Source organism: Narcine bancroftii, chromosome 6 (assembly GCF_036971445.1).
Source record: "Narcine bancroftii isolate sNarBan1 chromosome 6, sNarBan1.hap1, whole genome shotgun sequence".
Classification (NCBI taxonomy): Eukaryota; Metazoa; Chordata; class Chondrichthyes; order Torpediniformes; family Narcinidae; genus Narcine; species Narcine bancroftii.
In genome coordinates, this window is record NC_091474.1 from 209,481,266 (window position 1) to 209,499,850 (window position 18,585).

General features: G+C 41.5%; 1 protein-coding gene across 1 annotated transcript; it reads right to left on the reverse strand.

Annotated features, from left to right (window-relative positions):
* Nucleotides 1-850: 850 nt before the first annotated feature.
* On the reverse strand, nt 851-6,007 carry tpbg (trophoblast glycoprotein). Its single transcript, XM_069887385.1, has one exon. It carries the CDS (start codon nt 5,222-5,224, stop codon nt 4,052-4,054), a length of 1,173 nt encoding a protein of 390 aa, XP_069743486.1. The 5' UTR covers nt 5,225-6,007; the 3' UTR covers nt 851-4,051.
* Nucleotides 6,008-18,585: the final 12,578 nt, after the last annotated feature.

Consider the following 18,585-nt stretch of genomic DNA (forward strand, 5'->3'; position numbering starts at 1 on the left):
GAGGTAATATGAGGGGGAACTTCTTTACTCAGAGAGTGGTAGACGTGTGGAATGAGCTTCCGGGAGAAATAGTGGCGGCGGAGTCAATTGTATTATTTAAGAAAAGGTTGGACAGGTATATGGATGAGAAGAAGATGGAGGGTTATGGGCATTGTGCAGGGAGGTGGGACTAGAGAGGGGTGTTTGGTTCGGTGCGAACTAGAAGGGCCTAATGGCCTGTTTCCGTGCTGTAAATTGTTATGTTGTGTTATGTTAAAAACAACAGCGTGTGCTCGTAGCGCGTTCAGACGAAACCATGTGATTTGAAGCATCATTGTGATTGGGTAATAATGACAGCTCTGACTCCAGAGCACATTAGAAGGTTCAAAAAGTAAATAGCATAGAGATTTAGCCCTGTAGTATATTGATACATGTAACCTGATCTAATGAAAAATGTTTCTTGTTGTTATAACTAACGACAGGGATATTTTTATAAAAAAATTAATTTCTGTTGAAATGTTGCAAAAAAAATTGTAGACAGTCATTTTGGTGTTACCCTCTCTGATGATGTCACTCGCAGCCACCTAATGACGCCAGTGTGACTAGACATTTCTGTTTCGATGATGAACTACTTTTCTTTTAATTAGACTGAACAAATTCTACCTCATGTTCACGACTATTTTTTTTAATGAAAAAGAATAGCTTCAGTTGAACGTTCACTGTGGGGAAAATGCATTTGACATTCACAGAAGGTAAAGATATAATCTACACCCTGCAACAACTCTCTCACACACATTACATATATGCATACCCATTCATACACTAAGTAATCAATGTTAATAATTAAATCCATAGAAAATTCAGACCAGAATCAAGCTACAATATTATTTATTTTCTTAATAAAAGTTAACAAAGCCATTTTTAAGCAGACAACAAACGGCTCAAATATGCTTACATTCTTCAGGGCTCTAGGGATGCAACTTTCTTTCTATATTTCAATTTCACTGTTTTTTTTGTTGTTGCATGCAATAACTCCTTTACTGACAGATATCTCTTGATGACCACATAGGTAGCATGTTTAGACCTAAAAAGTAAATGAACTCCCCTTCTCCCCCACACCCCACCATCCCCATCATGGCCTTGTTTATGCAGCTAGTTTCCATAATGGTACTAGTCGAGTATGTGACATGGTAGAAAGATGTATTCAGCACATTTCTTGCCATCTCTTCACTGCGCAAACCTATATATAGATCAGAAGAAAATACACTCCAGATGGCCGTAACCTAGATTTCTATCTGGCTTTCCTTATTTCATCAATGAAATAACATGCCTGCTTATCTTTTCTTGCAGAAATAGATTCAAAATATAATTTAAGGATTTTTTTGAAAATGACAATAAAAATAATTACCATCATTTGACAATGAGAAAACACAACAATGTAAGATAGAATCTGCTAAAGAACTAGCAGTTTATAAAATGACAGAGCTATCTTCTTTTTACAGTTCCATATGACAGGCAAATAGGTGAAGTTCAAGATCTGTACATAAGCAAAGTATGTTAATGTCCTTTCATAACGAAAGTATCTTATATAAATAAATACATACATTCCAAAGAATAGATTTGGATAAAAGTCATCATCTAAACTATGATCATTTATGTTTCCCACTATGCTTTAGAGATCTAAATTTTTAACACAAGAATAATTTTGAATAGAACAAAAAAGGTAGATGGCCAAATTATAGGAAACTCACTGTTAATCATATTACGTTACAACTATCGATGGCAGCTTGAGTCTATCATGCCGCGTTATTAAAGAGCATCTTAGGAGTGAATATTGTCTATAAAAAAATCATTGGATCTACCTGATATGTTTTGTCGCAAAAATTACAATTTCAAAAACGGATTTTACTGTTTGCAATCTGATTACTCCGAACTATTCTGCGATACTAACTCTACAACTGTTACAGCAAAGTGATTTAAGAACTTCCTGTGGAGTTTGAAGGAAGACTGCTAGTCTGCAATAAAGGTGTGAAGCTAGTGTGGTCGTTCACACTGGGCCCCTTTTTAGACTGTGAGAACCTGAGTGCAACAGTCCGGGGGGGGGGGGGGGGGGGGTTGGACGTGCAAATAGAATGGATGACCGTCAATAAATTTTCCCGGTACGATTTACATTACAGGCTTCCTCCAAAAAGTTGTAGGGGTCCTGCAGGATGAATTGGGGTGCAGGAATTGACTCAAAATTCCTGCACATTCCTTTCAGACTGCCCGTGTTGCGGCAAAATCCCTTGATTGTGCTGTTTCATGCCTGCAGTCCACAAACCATATCCAGCACCCCTCTGCATCACTGCCAACATTTTCCAATGAACGAATTTGATGTATAATTACAAATCTGAAAATTATGAACATCAGCTTGGTGCTATTTCACATTCCCAGCTGTTTATTTACTATCTAACCGTATGTGGTGCAAAATGTTAATTGTCTGTTATTAAAGCTAAATTAGAGAGAGAAAAAAGAATTTAAAAACTTTTCCACAGCACATGCATGTCGGTGAGAATGCTTCACAACTACGACATTCATCTGCACCGAAAAATAAAAGAACGAAAGTGAAATTCACTGTACAAGAAAGCAGGCAACTGTTTATATTTTAACGTGCTGTGCTGTTGTGATGCCACAAGACTCATTCACGCTGAGAAGCTGACCAAGTGCCACGATTTGGATTCATTCTCCGGCTAGCAATTTTCGAGTGATGCAACCCTTCCCCAGATCAAACATGCATGATACCAAGTGGTGCTAAGCATTCTAATATTTTACAGTCGGGCTATGGATCTTATTGACTACTTTGATAAATAAAGCAGGCGTGTCCATGCAAATATTTGTTACTTACATTCCCGCTCTGCGCGAAACTTTTCCGCGGTGCCTGTGTGCGTGCTACATGTTACCACTAATAGCTAAAAGTTTATTTTGCCAAACTTAATTATGCAATGTCTTTCGAAGGCTCTTAAAATTTTTAATAAAGTAGTCAAGTGGCTTGAAAGTGCATACAGCTTGGAAGTTTTCTAAAATATTTTTTAAAAAAGATGCAAGATGCGCCTTTCAATTAAAAGCCATAGGAACTTGCAGGCTTAGCATTCAAATGATTCTGCTGTTTTCACCCGCATGCACACTCGTGAAATAGTCAGTTGTCAAGCGAGATTTCACAGTTCTCAGATGTGAGACCCGAAGAGAGGCCGCGGGCAACATCAATTAAAGCACTCTCCATGTGGGGATGGCGTTCTGGTTTAATAACAATTGGGGGATGGGTTGGGGAGAGTCCTTGATCTTTAGGCATCCAGATGGTTTCAAACAGCGCCGTTGCACAGGAGGAGACAGACTGACGACCAGATTTCATTCCAATGATCTCCCTTACAAAGTAACTCCAGGAGCCCACCAAAAAAAATCTGCAAACTTTTTTGTAATCACCTTAGGATTTTTTTTTTAAGTTTATGAAACTTTAAAGACTTATGGCTGCGCTTAACTAGTACCTCGATAGCAGGCGCTTTTTTTTAATATAGAGAGCGGCTGGAATTTCCGATAAAGCACGCATCCAGTTTGCTTTGTAGCTTGGGGACCGACAATTTCGGGACGAGGACATTCAAAATCGGTTGGCTGCGGCAGCGTTTTTTTTAATTGCTCGTGAAATGGTCAAACGGTTCTTGCAGCGATCGCCCCCACCCACCCCGACTACACTACATTGGAGGTCTGAAGCCTCGAAGTTTAAAGCAGTTTATTACGAAAGCAAGGCTTGGAGACTTTCACTGCGTTCTCAAAGGCGCTTCCTTTTTTGGCACCGTAAAAAAAGGAGAAAAAAAGATCACATCAACACACACACACACACAGAGCAGCTCATGGAACGCTTCCCACTATGCGCGTCAAACCTGAGTCACGGTGGGGTTTCCATGGAGTGACCGTAACTTTTAAGCCATTTGTTATGAATAGATGTCATCATGCAAAGCGATTACAAATAATTAATCTAAAAAATTTCATCCAGACCCTCTTTCGTCTCAAATAAGTCCAACGTCTCCAGCAATGTACATTACACATCCGAATTGGAGCTAAGACTTGTCAATCTGGGGTCGGAGTTAATCTCGTATCTGTAATGATAACCTTCCATGTGATCTCGGCAGGCATCCCTGACGTTGTTAAGCCACTTTTTGATGCCTTTCCTGTTCAGGTACAGGACAAACATGAAGATCACCCCAATTAGAGCGAGAACTATCCCAAGAAAGACGTAAGAAGTTTGCAAAACGCTCTCCATGTCTCCTTGGTAGGAGCACTCCAACTCGGAGTACCGAGCCTGGAGGATGGGTTTGTTCTCCATCCTTTCCGGCGACGCACAAAACAAGCTGTCTTTCTCCACGACCTTGTCGGTGCTTTGCAGCCAAAGCAGGAATTCCTTAACGCCGCAGTCACAGACAAAGGGGTTTTCCCGGAAGTCGACCCGTAGCTGGGGCTGGCTGTTCAGCTCGGCCAGTGTGCCGTTGCCCACCGTCTTGAGTGCGTTGGCTCTCAGGTCGAGCATCCGCAGATTTAAGTCTTGGAAAGTGTCTCTGAAGGCCACGATGGAGTTATTCCTCAGGTCCAATCGCCTCAGGTTGGTCAAGCGGGAGAAAGAGTGTGCGGGCAGGTAGAAGAGATCGTTGTCGGACAGCTCGAGGTGCACCAGGTTGGCGAGGGTGCCGTTCTGGAGCAGCTCGGAGACTTGCTCCACCACCGAGCCGTTGAGCAGCGCTCGGCTCAGGTTGAGTTCCCGGAGGCTGTGGGCACCTCCGCCTCCGAAAGCCTCGGGGTGCAGCGTCGAGATGCGGTTGTTGCTGAGGTCCAGCTGCCTCAGGCTGGGCATGGAAGCGAACGCCAGAGCCTCGACCGTTTCGATCTTGTTGCCGCTGAGGTTGAGAGTGACCAGCTGCTCCAGCCGCTGGCCGAAGGCATCGGCGCTCAGAGTGGAGATGTCATTGCCGGTGATGAAGAGGTTCTTGACGCTGGCCGGGATGCCGCTGGGGATGCCGCTCAGATCCCTGTTCACGCACTTCACCGTCTTCGCCGGCTCGGAACACTCGCAGACCCCGGGGCAGTGGGCGGAAGACGCCGAGCCGCGGGGCTGCAGCAGCAGTAGCGCCAGGGTCAGTCGCAGGGCGAGCCGACCCGGGACACAGACTCTCGCTCCGTCGCAGCGGCCCGAAGTTTGCACCAGGCTCGATCCGGGCATGATGTCGTCGGCTTCCCCCACCCAAGCTTTCAACCTTCTCGCCAACTCACACTGGAGGCGGGGGCGAGGAGGGGGGTGGGGTGGGGAAGAGATATCGTCCAGGAGGTGCGGAGGGAAAGTTGGGAGAGAAGGAGAAGTGTGTTGGCTTTGCCAGAGAGATGGGGAGAAAGCTCGGACTCCTCACGGTGGGAACTGAGAGGCACTGCCGAGCCCCCAACTTGCTCTCTCACTGAATGAGTGTGCGTGGCTTCCACTGGCTCCTGTCAGGAGCTTCATGTGCCCCACCCCCCCCGGAGCCCACTCCTCCTCACCTCGCTCTCCTCTTCCTCTCCCTTTGCAAGTCTGAACTTTCTACGTGCTGTGGCCGCTCTCGTGTCACCACAATTCCCGCCCGCTGGAAGTTTCACTTCCCTGCTTGTTGTTTCAAGTTCTTCCGGATTCGGGGCAGCAGCTTGTCCTGAGAATGTGCCTCCCAAACTCAGGTTGACGAGCTTTTATTTTGTTGCCTCTGGGGTCGATGGCAGAAACTCGACCTCGCGGAGAGGGAAAGGAAATATATTCGCAGGGATGGCTAAATCCGATCGCGAGAACCGGCGTCCCAAACCGGAGCCGCCACCTCTTCCTCCTTGAGCGGGCCCTGGTCTAATTTTAATATACTTCAAGAATTTCTCTGCCGAAAAGGACACGATTCGCTGTGTCTCGATAGGACTATTTGGACGGAGAGGGGTTCTTCACCGATCCCCACGTCTCCACTACAAGCTGTCGCACTGCTCGCAGGGAAAGGTTGAATGGATTGAGTAAACGTTGATTTAATAACTGGAACTGAAATGTCTGAGTATGTCGAACAGGGAGCGCATCTCTTTGATCATCGCGAATCGCGGGGGCTCGAGGGAGAGAGGGGAAATGTCTGTGTGACTGTTTGTGACATTGTGTGACTGTGAGACTGTCTGTGTGTGAGATTGTGTGACTGTGTGTGAGACAGTGTCTGTGTGAGATTGTGTATCTGAGTGTGACATTGTGTTACTGTGAGACTGTCTGTGTGTGAGATTGTGTCTGTGTGTGACTGTCTTTGTGTGACTGTGTGTGAGACTGTGTCTGTGTATGGCATTGTGTGACTGTGTGAGACTGTGTCTGTGTGACTGTGAGACTGTGTCTGTGTGTGAGATTGTGTGACTGTGTGTGAGATTGTGTGACTGTGAGACTGTGTCTGTGTGTGAGATTGTGTGTCTGTGTGACATTGTGTGATTGTGTGAGACTGTCTGTGTGAGATTGTGTGTCTGTGTGTGAGACTGTGTCTGTGTGTGACTGTGTCTGTGTGTGTGGACGGGGTAACTTTAAAAAATAAAAGTCTTTTATTCAAATTAATAGAAAGTAGGTACAATAGTTGCTCTAACAAATAGGAAATTGTAGCTCTTAGAGGCCATATCAGGATGTCGTTTAATTTCATTGAAAACAATGGATTTTTTTTAACATTGCTGGAGTATTATTTCCCCGTGTTTCTTTTTTTTCAAATGATTGGGATGGACGATTGCCTCTTTAATTCAATGATTTACAGGTGCACGTTACATATTCCGTTGCATATACAATGAATTAATCTGCTTGGTTCCTGTCCTGAGTCAGGATAAAGACTCTCTTCTAGAAAACGGTGTCAATTCCAAATAACCATTGTCTTTTTAAAAAATCCCTGGCTCGGGTATATATGATTGCCTCTTCGACCCTACAATGGACCACCAGAAAAAAATACACCCAAGCATCCCCTCCTAAAGTATAAAACTTTGCCGATACGGTGTCTCTCCGTGTCGTTTAGGGCCGCTTCCAGGCAGGTTCCAATTTTGGAGCAGGTTATTGTTGTTTGAAACTACATTGTGCAAGCATTTCCCGTGGATGCAGGAATACAATGAACATGGAAAGAGAAAAATCGCGGTTAAATCTTATCGAACTGACTTTATAAAATAGAAAAAACGACTTTATCCAAACATTTAAAAAAAACCAGGCCAATAAATCTTACTGTTGCTATGAGTTGTTAGTTACAATTTCTTTCTCCCCTCTCCTTGAAACAATTTCGTTTTCAAATTCAGCTGCCTGGTATAGGATAGGGCGCTGGAATCGTTTATAAAATATTCCTTATTTTTGTTGGCCTCCCCAGCAGAACTGCACGAATTCTTGGAACATTTTAACCAAGTGACGGGTGACAAGGAGAAAAATATCACCACCGTGTCGCATTTCCCTCACCCGGTCGCCCCCCCCCCCCTCCCCACCCCACCCCACCCCACCCCGGCTAATCCATCGAAAGGGTTGACGATGCCACACAATTTGCCAAGTCCATCCAGACATAGGGAATGTTGAGATTTGCAACCACCCGGCTTGGTGAAAGCGGACCCAGTTGAAATATTCAGGGTCTGTTTTATTAAAATATCGTGGCTGCATCCCGGATACTGCAAATTCCTCAGGCGAAGGAGGTATTGAAAGGAAGGACTTGTACTCCAGGGCCATCAATAGAACGCCTAAGGACCCTCTGAATGTTCTCTGGTGATACAGATTTATCCACAGACTTAAAACCCGTTGAGTTTAGCAGAGTGGCTAAAAGAAAAGGGAGGAAAGGGGAAAAGTTGTTTTTGGAGACTAGTCGGAAGCGTGCTCTGGTGCCCCACATGCGGGGATTGCCAGCTCTCCATTCAGAATTGAAATTGGGCAGAAGGCTCGGCTCGGTGGGACGGTGCACTGGAACATGGATGAGTGTGTTCTAAATCAGAAAGTGGGAGGTGATGGAATAAATAGAATCTGCAGTTGCAGAAAGAACAATAATGATCAATAAAGATTTTCATTTTTAGGCGATAGTTAATTCAATCGGAAAACGAGGGTTTGTTTTGCACAATAAATTGTGATCTGGGAACGTGTTGCCTGAAGAACACGGAAATAGTCTCTTTGACCCACTACCGACCACTGGCCTAACTACTCCTCCAAATTCTTCCTCTCCGTGAATCTAACTCAGTGATCTTCAAAACCCCACCTATACAGCTTCCTCAGCCGCTCATTTCATCTACCCGCCATCCTCTCTGGAACAATGTCTCTCAGATCCCTTCAAAATCTTTCCTCTTCTCGTGCTCTCTAGTTTTAGACGACCTACCCTGAGAGAAAAAAAAGTCTTTGGCCATTCACCTCATCTATGACCTCCCCTTTCTTCGCTCCAGATTCAATGGTTACATAAAAACGGAAGAGCTAACCCTTTCAAAAAGCAGGTCGAGGTCACTTGCTTCCTTCTACGTTGAGCCATTTCACTATTCCATGATTCTCAGCTGTCGTAGAAATGGTTGCTGCAGGAGTCACACGAAAGGATCGGGCTTTCTTTGAAATGAAGACAAATGGTCCCTCTAGAGGCGATGTGGGATAAGTGGAATGAAACCTTGTACTTGCTCCCCAAACATCCAACCGCCTAAGGATGATTAATGTATTACCAAGTCAAGAAATCTGAGAGACCATACTTTCTATGAGTCACATTACTAAATTTATCGATGAACTTTCTCAGAGGTGATGTCAAAATGCTTCAGGTCAAATTCCGCGAGGTACCTCAAGCTTTCAAGTGCATATGTTTTTTTTGGTTTTGTTCACACACGTATCCATCCAAGTTTGCAACACAAGGACACTTCCCTCTAAATAATCCAAGGCTCTCACCTTCAAGCATTCAGCTGCGAAGTATTCCATAAAACATGAAATCTCCAGCACAGTCTGAATTTATCCAAAACCGTCGCATAAAAGCCTTAAACTAATGCAAATTTCATTACCTCTTTTAAGAAATCCAACTGCAGATTCTATTTATTCCATCACCTACCGCTTTCTGATTTAGAACACTCTCGTCCATGTTCCAGTGCACCGTCCCTCCGAACCGAGCCTTCTGCCCAATTTCAATTCTGAATGGAGAGCTGGCAATCCCCGCATGTGGGGCACCAGAGCACGCTTCCGACTAGTCTCCAAAAACAACTTTTCCCGTCTCCTCCCTTTTCTTTTAGACATTCTGCTAATGCCTTTGATTTACAGAATATCCACAATATGACATTAAACCATTTATCTACCACTCTATTTTAGTACGAAAATGTTTCTGACCTGAGCTCCTCCCGAATCTCCCACCATAATTTGCATATTTAAGGCTGGACGGTCTCGAATTCACACCGTCAGCGCTTGGTAATTTATCCTTTGTGAACTTTTTCGTCCTTGAGAAATATACCTTCCATTAATTTTAACTGCTCCTGGCCTTCATGTTGTTAGACAACATTTTCCTTTCAGTCTTTTTTAAAAATGTTTTAATCTTTTCTATTTCTCCAATGGATTTTGTGCTTCCTCCAATATTCTTGTGTTGTTAAAAATCCGTTTTGCTCAGTGACTTTTCTGGGAGATCTAAAATCGGCTGCCAATTTACTATCATCGGCTTCACACTGACAGAAAGTCAAGATCTTCCCCAATGCAATTTTAGGTGATGTAATGACAAGCCCGAATGGAACTAAAAACACTGCCTTAAATAGAGATGAGGGAGATGGATAGAAGAGGAGTTTGTTGACAAGAGTTAAAGGTAATGAAGAAAATTACAGAGGCTAAAACAGAATATTAATTCATGAAGATTGTCATATATCACCAGAATGGTTGTTTCAGGTTTTAGATTTCTTGTCAGAGTACATAAGATATTACATACAATCCTGAGCTTTTTCCTGCCGGAGAGGCAGAATGACACAGTGGAGGAAGATTGTTAGGCATGGCTCCTGACTGGTAATATATAACAGTAGTGCAAAAAATAACTGTACACAATGTACACATGCAAACAAATAAATGTAAACAACTGACTGTGCAAAGCAGAGAGGGAAAAAAATCAATAAAGTGCAAAAGTAACCAATCCTTAAATGAATCCCTTATTGAGTTTATTTTTGAAGCGTCTTGTGGCACCTATACCTCTTTGCTGATGGTAGCAGTGTGAACAGGCCATGTGCTGGGCGGTGTGGATCAACAGCAATTATGAAGGGACAGTTGTTCAGGATTTGGTACACTATCTTAATAAATGTGATTTTATTTAAATGCTTAATTTTTTTTTCACATTTATTCTTACCAACTTCCATCTAAAAGTAACTCAACAGAAGTTGTGGCCGAACACAGTCTGCTAGAGGAACCCAGAAGATCAAACAGCATCAGTGAGAGAAAAAAAAAGAATGGTTGATGTTTTGAGCCCCAAACCCTTTATCAAGACTGGTAGAGGAAAGCAAAGCCCAGAGGTATGGAATGGAGAGTCAAAGAGCCAAAAGATATCAACACATGGTGGAGATGGTGCTGTGTAAGTTACAGAGGGAGAACCATTGTATGTAGAGGTGAATTGAATCTATATGATGGATATCGTGGGTGGAGCCAAACTGGGAGGATGGGAAATGGAGGTGGAAACTATATGGAACAAGATGGTGGTGAAGATGCTGAGGAAGGGCACGCGGCCGTGGTAAGGAGTCGGATGTGGTCAGAGAGGGGGAGCAGTGACAGAGGGAGCCAAGAGAGGAGGAAAACTTCTTAAAAGTTGTCATGCCTTGAGAAACTTTGCAGTGGGATAGTATACTGTGGACACACAAGACACAGCAGATGCCGGAATCTGAAGCTAAACACAATCTGTTGTAGGAACTCAAAGGGTTAAGGAGCATCAGTGGGAGAAAGTGAATTATTGATATTTTGAGTTGAAATGCTTTATTGAGACTAATTGTCATTAATTATTGAGACTGGTTGTGATAAAATGATAAATATTCTTTTTAGATTAATATTTATAAAAAAAACAGCAAATCAGTTTCAAGACTTGAATAAAGGCTAAAACACTAGTTTTATTAGCTTATTGTTGTTAAATAATATCTTCAGCAAATATTTATGATCTTTCACAATCAATTCTTAAGACACAGTGGAGGAAGATTGTTAGGCATGGCTCCTGACTGTTAATATATCAATACATGTACATACATAGTGTGCATATGTATTGTTTGTCTGTATGTGTGCTATGGTTGTATATGATTTGCACTGTTCTGCACTGTGGATCAGAGAACACTGTTTCGTCCGGTTGTACTGATACAATCAGATGACAAATAAACTTGAACTTTTGAACATCAGCAAGGTAAAGTTGTCCCTGTTGTCAAATTAATTTGATATTTTTGAAATAGTTATTCTCCCCAGAAATCTTTATATTTAGACATTTAATTCCTACAGAGAAATGATCATATACAGGTAAACCTAAGAATCTGCAGGTGCTGAGGTCTAGTGATATACACAAAAGTGCTGCAGAATTTGAGCAGGTCACTCAGAATCCATAGAAAGGAAAAGATAGTTGATGTTCTGGGCCTGAGCTCTTTGTCAGGAATAACATAACATAACATAACATAACAATTACAGCACGGAAACAGGCCATTAGGCCCTTCTAGTTCGCACCGAACCAAACACCCCTTTCTAGTCCCACCTCCCTGCACAATGCCCATAACCCTCCATCTTCTTCTCATCCATATACCTGTCCAACCTTTTCTTAAATAATACAATTGACTCCGCCGCCACTATTTCTCCCGGAAGCTCATTCCACACGGCTACCGCTCTCTGAGTAAAAAAGTTCCCCCTCATGTTACCTGTAAACCTCTGCCCCTTAATTCTTAACTCATGTCCTCTTGTTTTAATCTTTCCTCCTCTTAATGGAAATAGTCTATCCACATCCACTCTGTCTATCCCTTTCATAATCTTAAATACTTCTATCAAATCCCCTCTCAACCTTCTACGCTCCAAAGAATAAAGACCTAATCTGTCCAATCTCTCCCTATACTCTAGATGCTTAAACCCAGGTAACATTCTGGTAAACCTTCTCTGCACTCTCTCCACTCTGTTTATATCCTTCCTATAATTAGGCGACCAGAACGGCACACAGAACTCCAAATTAGGCCGCACCAACGTCTTATACAATCTCAACATCACCTCCCAACTCCTATATTCCATGCAATGATTGATAAAGGCCAGCATACTAAAAGCCTTCTTCACCACCCTATTCAGGTGAGTTTCTACCTTCAGGGAACGATGTACTGTTACTCCTAAATCTTTCTGCTCTTCTGTATTCCTCAATGCTCTCCCATTTACCACATATGTCCTATTCTGATTCTTCTTACCAAAATGAAGCACCTCACACTTATCAGCATTAAATTCCATCTGCCATTTTTCAGCCCACTTTTCTAAGCAGCCCAAATCCCTCTGCAATCCTTGAAAACCTTCTTCATTATCCACTATTCCACCTATCTTAGTATCGTCTGCATATTTACTAATCCAATTCACCACCCCATCATCTAGATCATTAATGTATATAACGAACAACAATGGGCCCAATACAGATCCTTGAGGCACACCACTGGTCACCGGCCTCCAACCTGACAGACAATTATCCACTACCACTCTCTGGCCTCTCCCTTTCAGCCAATGTTCAATCCATTTGACTATCTTAAAATTTATACCTAAAGACTGCACCTTCCTAACTTACCTTCCATGTGGTACCTTATTGAAGGCCTTACTGAAGTCCATATAGACAACATCCACTGCGCTACCCTCATCCACATTCCTAGTCACCTCTTCAAAAAATTCAATCAGATTGGTCAAACATGACCTTCCTCCCACAAATCCATGTTGAGTGCTCCTGATCAGACCCTGTCTATCCAGATGTTTATAAGTACTATCTCTAAGAATTTTCTCCATTAATTTACCTACCACAGACGTCAAACTTACAGGCCGATAGTTGCCAGGCTTCCTCCTGGAACCCTTTTTAAATAACGGAACCACATGCGCAATGCGCCAATCCTCCGGCAATCAGATAGACACATGAATCGGGGAAGAGGGAACATGAGCACAGGCTAACAAATAGGAGGTAATAGGTGGATATTGGTGGGAGGGAAGAAGAGAAAGAAGTTGAGAAGTGACTGGGATAGGGAAAGCTAAGAAACATAACTCTCTGATAGGAGGTGGAAGGGAAGAGAGTGGGGAGCTGGAGGAAGTGAGACAGGAGGAATTACATCTGTTCCAGCAAAACTTTTTCCTGAACTCAAGTTCATTTGGTCCATCTCTGGTAACTCTCTCCCCTTTCTCCATTTCTTCGTCTCCATTACAAGAGGCAAACTATCTACAGACATCTTTTATAAACTCACTAGCTCCTACAGTTACCTCTTCCTGTCTCCTGTAAAGATTCTATTCCTTTCTCTCAATTCCTCTGTCTCCACTGCATCTGCTCTCAGAATGGGACCTTCCATTCCTGAACATCTGAGATGTCCTCCTTCTTCAGACAAAGTGGCTTCCCCTCCACTGCCATTGAATCAGGGCTCACCCCCCATCATTTTCACCAAACTCCTTACCCCACTCCCCAAGATGCAACAAGGACAGGATTCGCACATCAGTACCAACTGCCCCATCAACCTCCGTATCCAACCTATCATTTTTCACAATTTCTTAACACCTACAATGAGACTCCAACACCAAGCACATCTTTCCCTTCCCTTTTCAATTGGAATGATTCTATCCACAACTCCCTCATTCACTCATCCATTCTCTCCAATTGTACTCCGCCCCCCACCCCCGCTCCTTGGTGCATAGCCCTGTGACCACAAGAGGTGCCACTTTCCCTTATGCAGCATCCATAGGAAATAAAAGGCAGTTGATGTTTCAAGCCTAAACCCTTTGTTGGAAAGTTAAAAATCAGGCAGACATCTGGCTAAAAAAGATGGAATGAGGCGGGAAGAAGGGGAAGGGGGAAAAGAACAACTAAGAGATGGATATTGTTTAAAGGGCAGAAGAGAAAGAGGCTGAGAAATGACAGGGAGAGGACAAAGGGCTAAGAAGAATAGCTCTATCGGGTTAAGGAGGTGAAGCAAGGAATGAGGCAAAGAGAATGAGGGAAGTTGAGACAAGATAAGCTGATTTTCTCTGACTGAGACAGTTTGTTCAGAATATAAAGCTCTTTGTTGGATCTTGACTCGCCTAGACATTTTGAACGTGACTATTGAGTGGAGTCAACTACTAATGTTGAAAGCTGTTTTTTTTTCTCAAGTGACACTGTTACCTTGAAATACCTGCAGTTCTTTTTGTTAATTTATGCTATTTCAGTTGAGAGATTGATTAATAGTAACTCATATTCAGCCCACACTAGGTAAATCTGAGAGATGAAAATAATAAACCATTACAGAATGATCATGAGGAAACATTGGCAGTTAAGCTACAGTTTGCTGGAGTTGACTCCATGTGGCCACACCAATAGTATGTGAAAAATGCAGGTATATGCTTGGAGGGTGGGGGAAACCCACAGGAGCCAATGAAGTATTTTCAAGTGGTTGCAAAATGAACAAATCAGGCAGAGAATTCATTCACAGCAAGATTCTGTAAACAGGTAGTAATTTGTTTTATTGATGCTCATCAAAGGGATAAATATTGGCTAGAATACCAGCGGAGGGTTTTGGTTCTTTTACAAATAGCATTATATTACCTTTCAAGTCTATTAATAAAACTTTACTTCAATGTTATATTCAAAAGAGAAAGCAGAACTGCCATTCTTCAGAGATGAGCCAACCCTATTCTCTCCTATTCTCTAAAAGAAAGGTTATCTATTGTAAAAGGGATTAGCTGATTTTGTGTCAATAATAATAATAATTTTGGTCAATGTGGTGCATCTTGGCGCCTCACAGTTCGGCGGGCAGCAACCTCCTTTGAAGAAGACCACAGAGCCCACCTCACTGACAAAAGACAAAGGAGGAAAAAGCCAACACCCAACCCCAACCAACCAATTTTCCCTTGCAACCGCTGCAACCGTGCCTGGCTGTCCCGCATCGGACTTGTCAGTCACCAACGAGCCTGCAGCAGACATGGACATACCCCTCGATAAATCTTCATCCGCGAAGCCAAGCCAAAGAAAAGAATAATTTTGGTATTTGGTCATTTGTTTTTTTTTACTTTCTAAGTGAATCTTCCTCCATATATTGAGTAAATGATGCAATACTGGTGAGCTTTTATATCGTACCAGCTTTTCAACCCACTTATAAAGTATATGTTCTGGTACCTTCTCCCCTATTTTATCTAGCTCTATCTTAGTCCAATCTGGTTTTTCCCTTGTCTGATAAAAATCTGATAAATACCTTAATTGTGCTGCTCTATAATAATTTTTTAAGTTTGGTAACTGCAAACCACCTTGGTTGTACCTCTCTGTTAATTTATCTAACGCTCTCCTCGGTTTCCCCCCTTTCCATAAAAAAATCCTTATTATTCTCTTTAGTTCATTAAAGAATTTCTCTGTTAAGGGAATTGGTAATGATTGAAATAAGTATTGTATCCTTGGGAAGACACAAGAAAATTGTTTTTTGGGAAATAATTTATTAACATTTGAACAAATGAAGTACAAATATGGTATAATTCACGGTACAATGTTTGCATACCATCAACTGAAAGCCTACTTAAAGGACAAATTGGGAAACAGACTGAGATTACCAGAAGGAAGCATCTTTGAATATGTGATTACAGACACAATGATAATTAAAAGATTTATAACAAACTTGTACATCAAGCTGCAAGAGAAGGAAAATGATGAAATAAACTATAAACCCAAACAAAAGTGGGAAAAAGATTTAAACATAAAGATAAAAAATGAAACATGTGAAAAGTTATGCTCTGGAACTATGAAGAATATAATAAACACAAGGTTATGCATGATACAGTATAATTGGTTACACAGGTTATATATCACACCCCAAAAGTTAAATAAATGGGATCCAACAGTATCAGATAGATGTTTTTGCTGTAAGGAGGAAATGGGAACAACAGTACATGCAATTTGGGCATGTGAGAAAGTGAAAAAGTTTTGGGATGATCTAAATCAGGTATTAAATAAAATCACAAAAAAAACAACATTCCAAAAAATCCAGAGATCTTTCTTCTAAGTAATATAAGTAGCAAAGAATTAGGCCTCAAACTGGATGAAGCGCAAAAAAGATTTATTATGATAGCCTTAGCTGTAGCAAAAAAATGTATAATGTCAACTTGGAAATCAGAAGAGAGCCTGAGAATACAGGTACATGGAAATGAATAAATGCATTCCATTGGAAAAAATAACATATAATTAAAAAAAATAAAGTCACATTATTTGAACAAATTTGGGAACCGTACATGGAACATAACATAGAGGGCCTACCGCGGACATCCACCCCCTAAAATGATAAGAAGACGCAACTACTTGATCCAGTGTGTAAAAGTAGATGACACATTTTTCTGTTTTATTTTTCATTGTGTGATGACATTGTTCAATGGTTTTATTGTATTGTATATGTTGAATGTTTAATGGGTTGGGAGGGGGGTGGAAAGGGGGGAGGGAAGGTAGGGGGGAAAAAGGGGGAGAAAATGCCACTATGTATATTTAAGAGGGAAATGTTTGTATGTATTTTGATTGATATGGTTCACAGTGTGAAAAAAATAAAATTAAAAAAAAGAGAGGAGCCAACCCAGTTAATTTCTTGAAAAGAGCTTAGATGGTCAACTTCTGACTCAAAGGCCATAATGACACCAATAAAGTCAAGGATGGTATTCAGCATAAAGAAATAGATCAGAACTATGAATAGAGAGATAATTAGTGATTTTATATTGTCATTTTGATGAATATTTTTCTGGTCATCTGTTTTCAATTTATATTGTGGATTTGTATTCCCCAAGGCAGAGAGCAACTAGGATAAGTTGATTCCATAGCATGATGAAGAATAAACATCCATTTTCAAGTTTCAATCCATGTAGAAAATGCACTGTAAAATATTTCAAAAGATATTTATATTATGAACACTAACACCGATTTTAATGTTATAAATGTACTGTTTTACATTGATTACTGTACTTTTACTCATTCTGTATTACATAATTGATCAGATGGTTTACAATCTAATTATTGACCCATTAGAGGGAATATTTAATTGTTCATGGGAACAACGTTCTCTCAATGACAAATAAACGTTCCGGTATGTTAATATATAATTACAATGGATTTTATTGGATTCCTGGATCATGCAATTGTTCATGTTTACATGGGTAAATTTACTGTATACTGTATACTGTATCCATAGTGGATACAAATCTGCTTACAAAAAGGATGCAGACAACACAACATATTTTGTTATGATAAATATTTTATTTGTATTGTTTCCCCAGACACTTGAAGAGAAATTAGTATGAATAGCTAAGACAGAGAGTACAAAAGATCCATGGGAAGGGCAAGGAACCAAGCTGGTTACACATGAACTCGCCATGTATGTAATGTGTACACAATAATTGATGCAATCTTTTAAACTGCATTCCTTGGAATTTTAAAAATAATGTCTCTTTCAGCATTATTCATCCTTCCTCTCCATCGTGGGCTTGGTGATCATCATCTCATCAATCCAATATATGATTTCCACTGACTAGTTGTCAAAGTGACAATTGATAGACTCTGTCCCTTAGACTGGTGATCTCCTCTGCAACTACTGGTATTTAGCTATGTGATCTGCTACTGTCACCTGCTCTCACTTCGATCCATGCCAGTGAAATGCATTCTTTGAAAAGGGAATGACAAGGCAGCAAATGCCCAGTTATTTTCCAACTCTGCTCACTTGAATTCCCCTTTCTCCTTCTTTTATTTAATTGACAGCTCCCTGTGGTTTTTGTTTGTTTCAGATACTTTTTGTTTAGGATGTTGTTATTGTCTGTCAGGTTAGTATCCATTGGGCATCACTTAATGGCTCTGAAGCATGATGCTTGTTAAGCATGTAGCTCTATGTCAAGTGGCTTACATAGACAAAATGACATAAAGCGGCATCGTTCGCGTGGCAGTTAGCACAATGCTGTTACAGCTCCAACGATCTTGATCAGGGTTCTGAATCTCATGCTGTCTGTAAGGAGTTTGTATGTTCTCCCCGTGTCTGCATGGATTTACCCTGGGAGCTCCAGTTTCCTCCCACCATTCAAAATGTACTGGGGGTTGTAAGTTAATTGGGAGTAATTGGGTGGTGTGGGCATGTGGGCCAAAATGGCCTATTACCTTGCTGTATGTTTAAATTTAAAATATATATTTCTTTCTCACAGCCTACACGCCGAACTATGAATGTCCTCACAGAACCCTCTTCTCTTGATATCAGTCCAGAAATTTTTGGCTATATATTATGGGGTGTGGAAAATAATAATGAAGTTACCAGTATCCAGATGTTTGGACCACTAATTAGAGACACAAATCTGATCTCAAAACACTTTTTCTGGGTTAGTTTTGTCAGGGATGGGGTGGAGGGGGCTCTGAGGATTCATTGGCAGGGGAAGCATTTATTGGCAATGTCAAATTG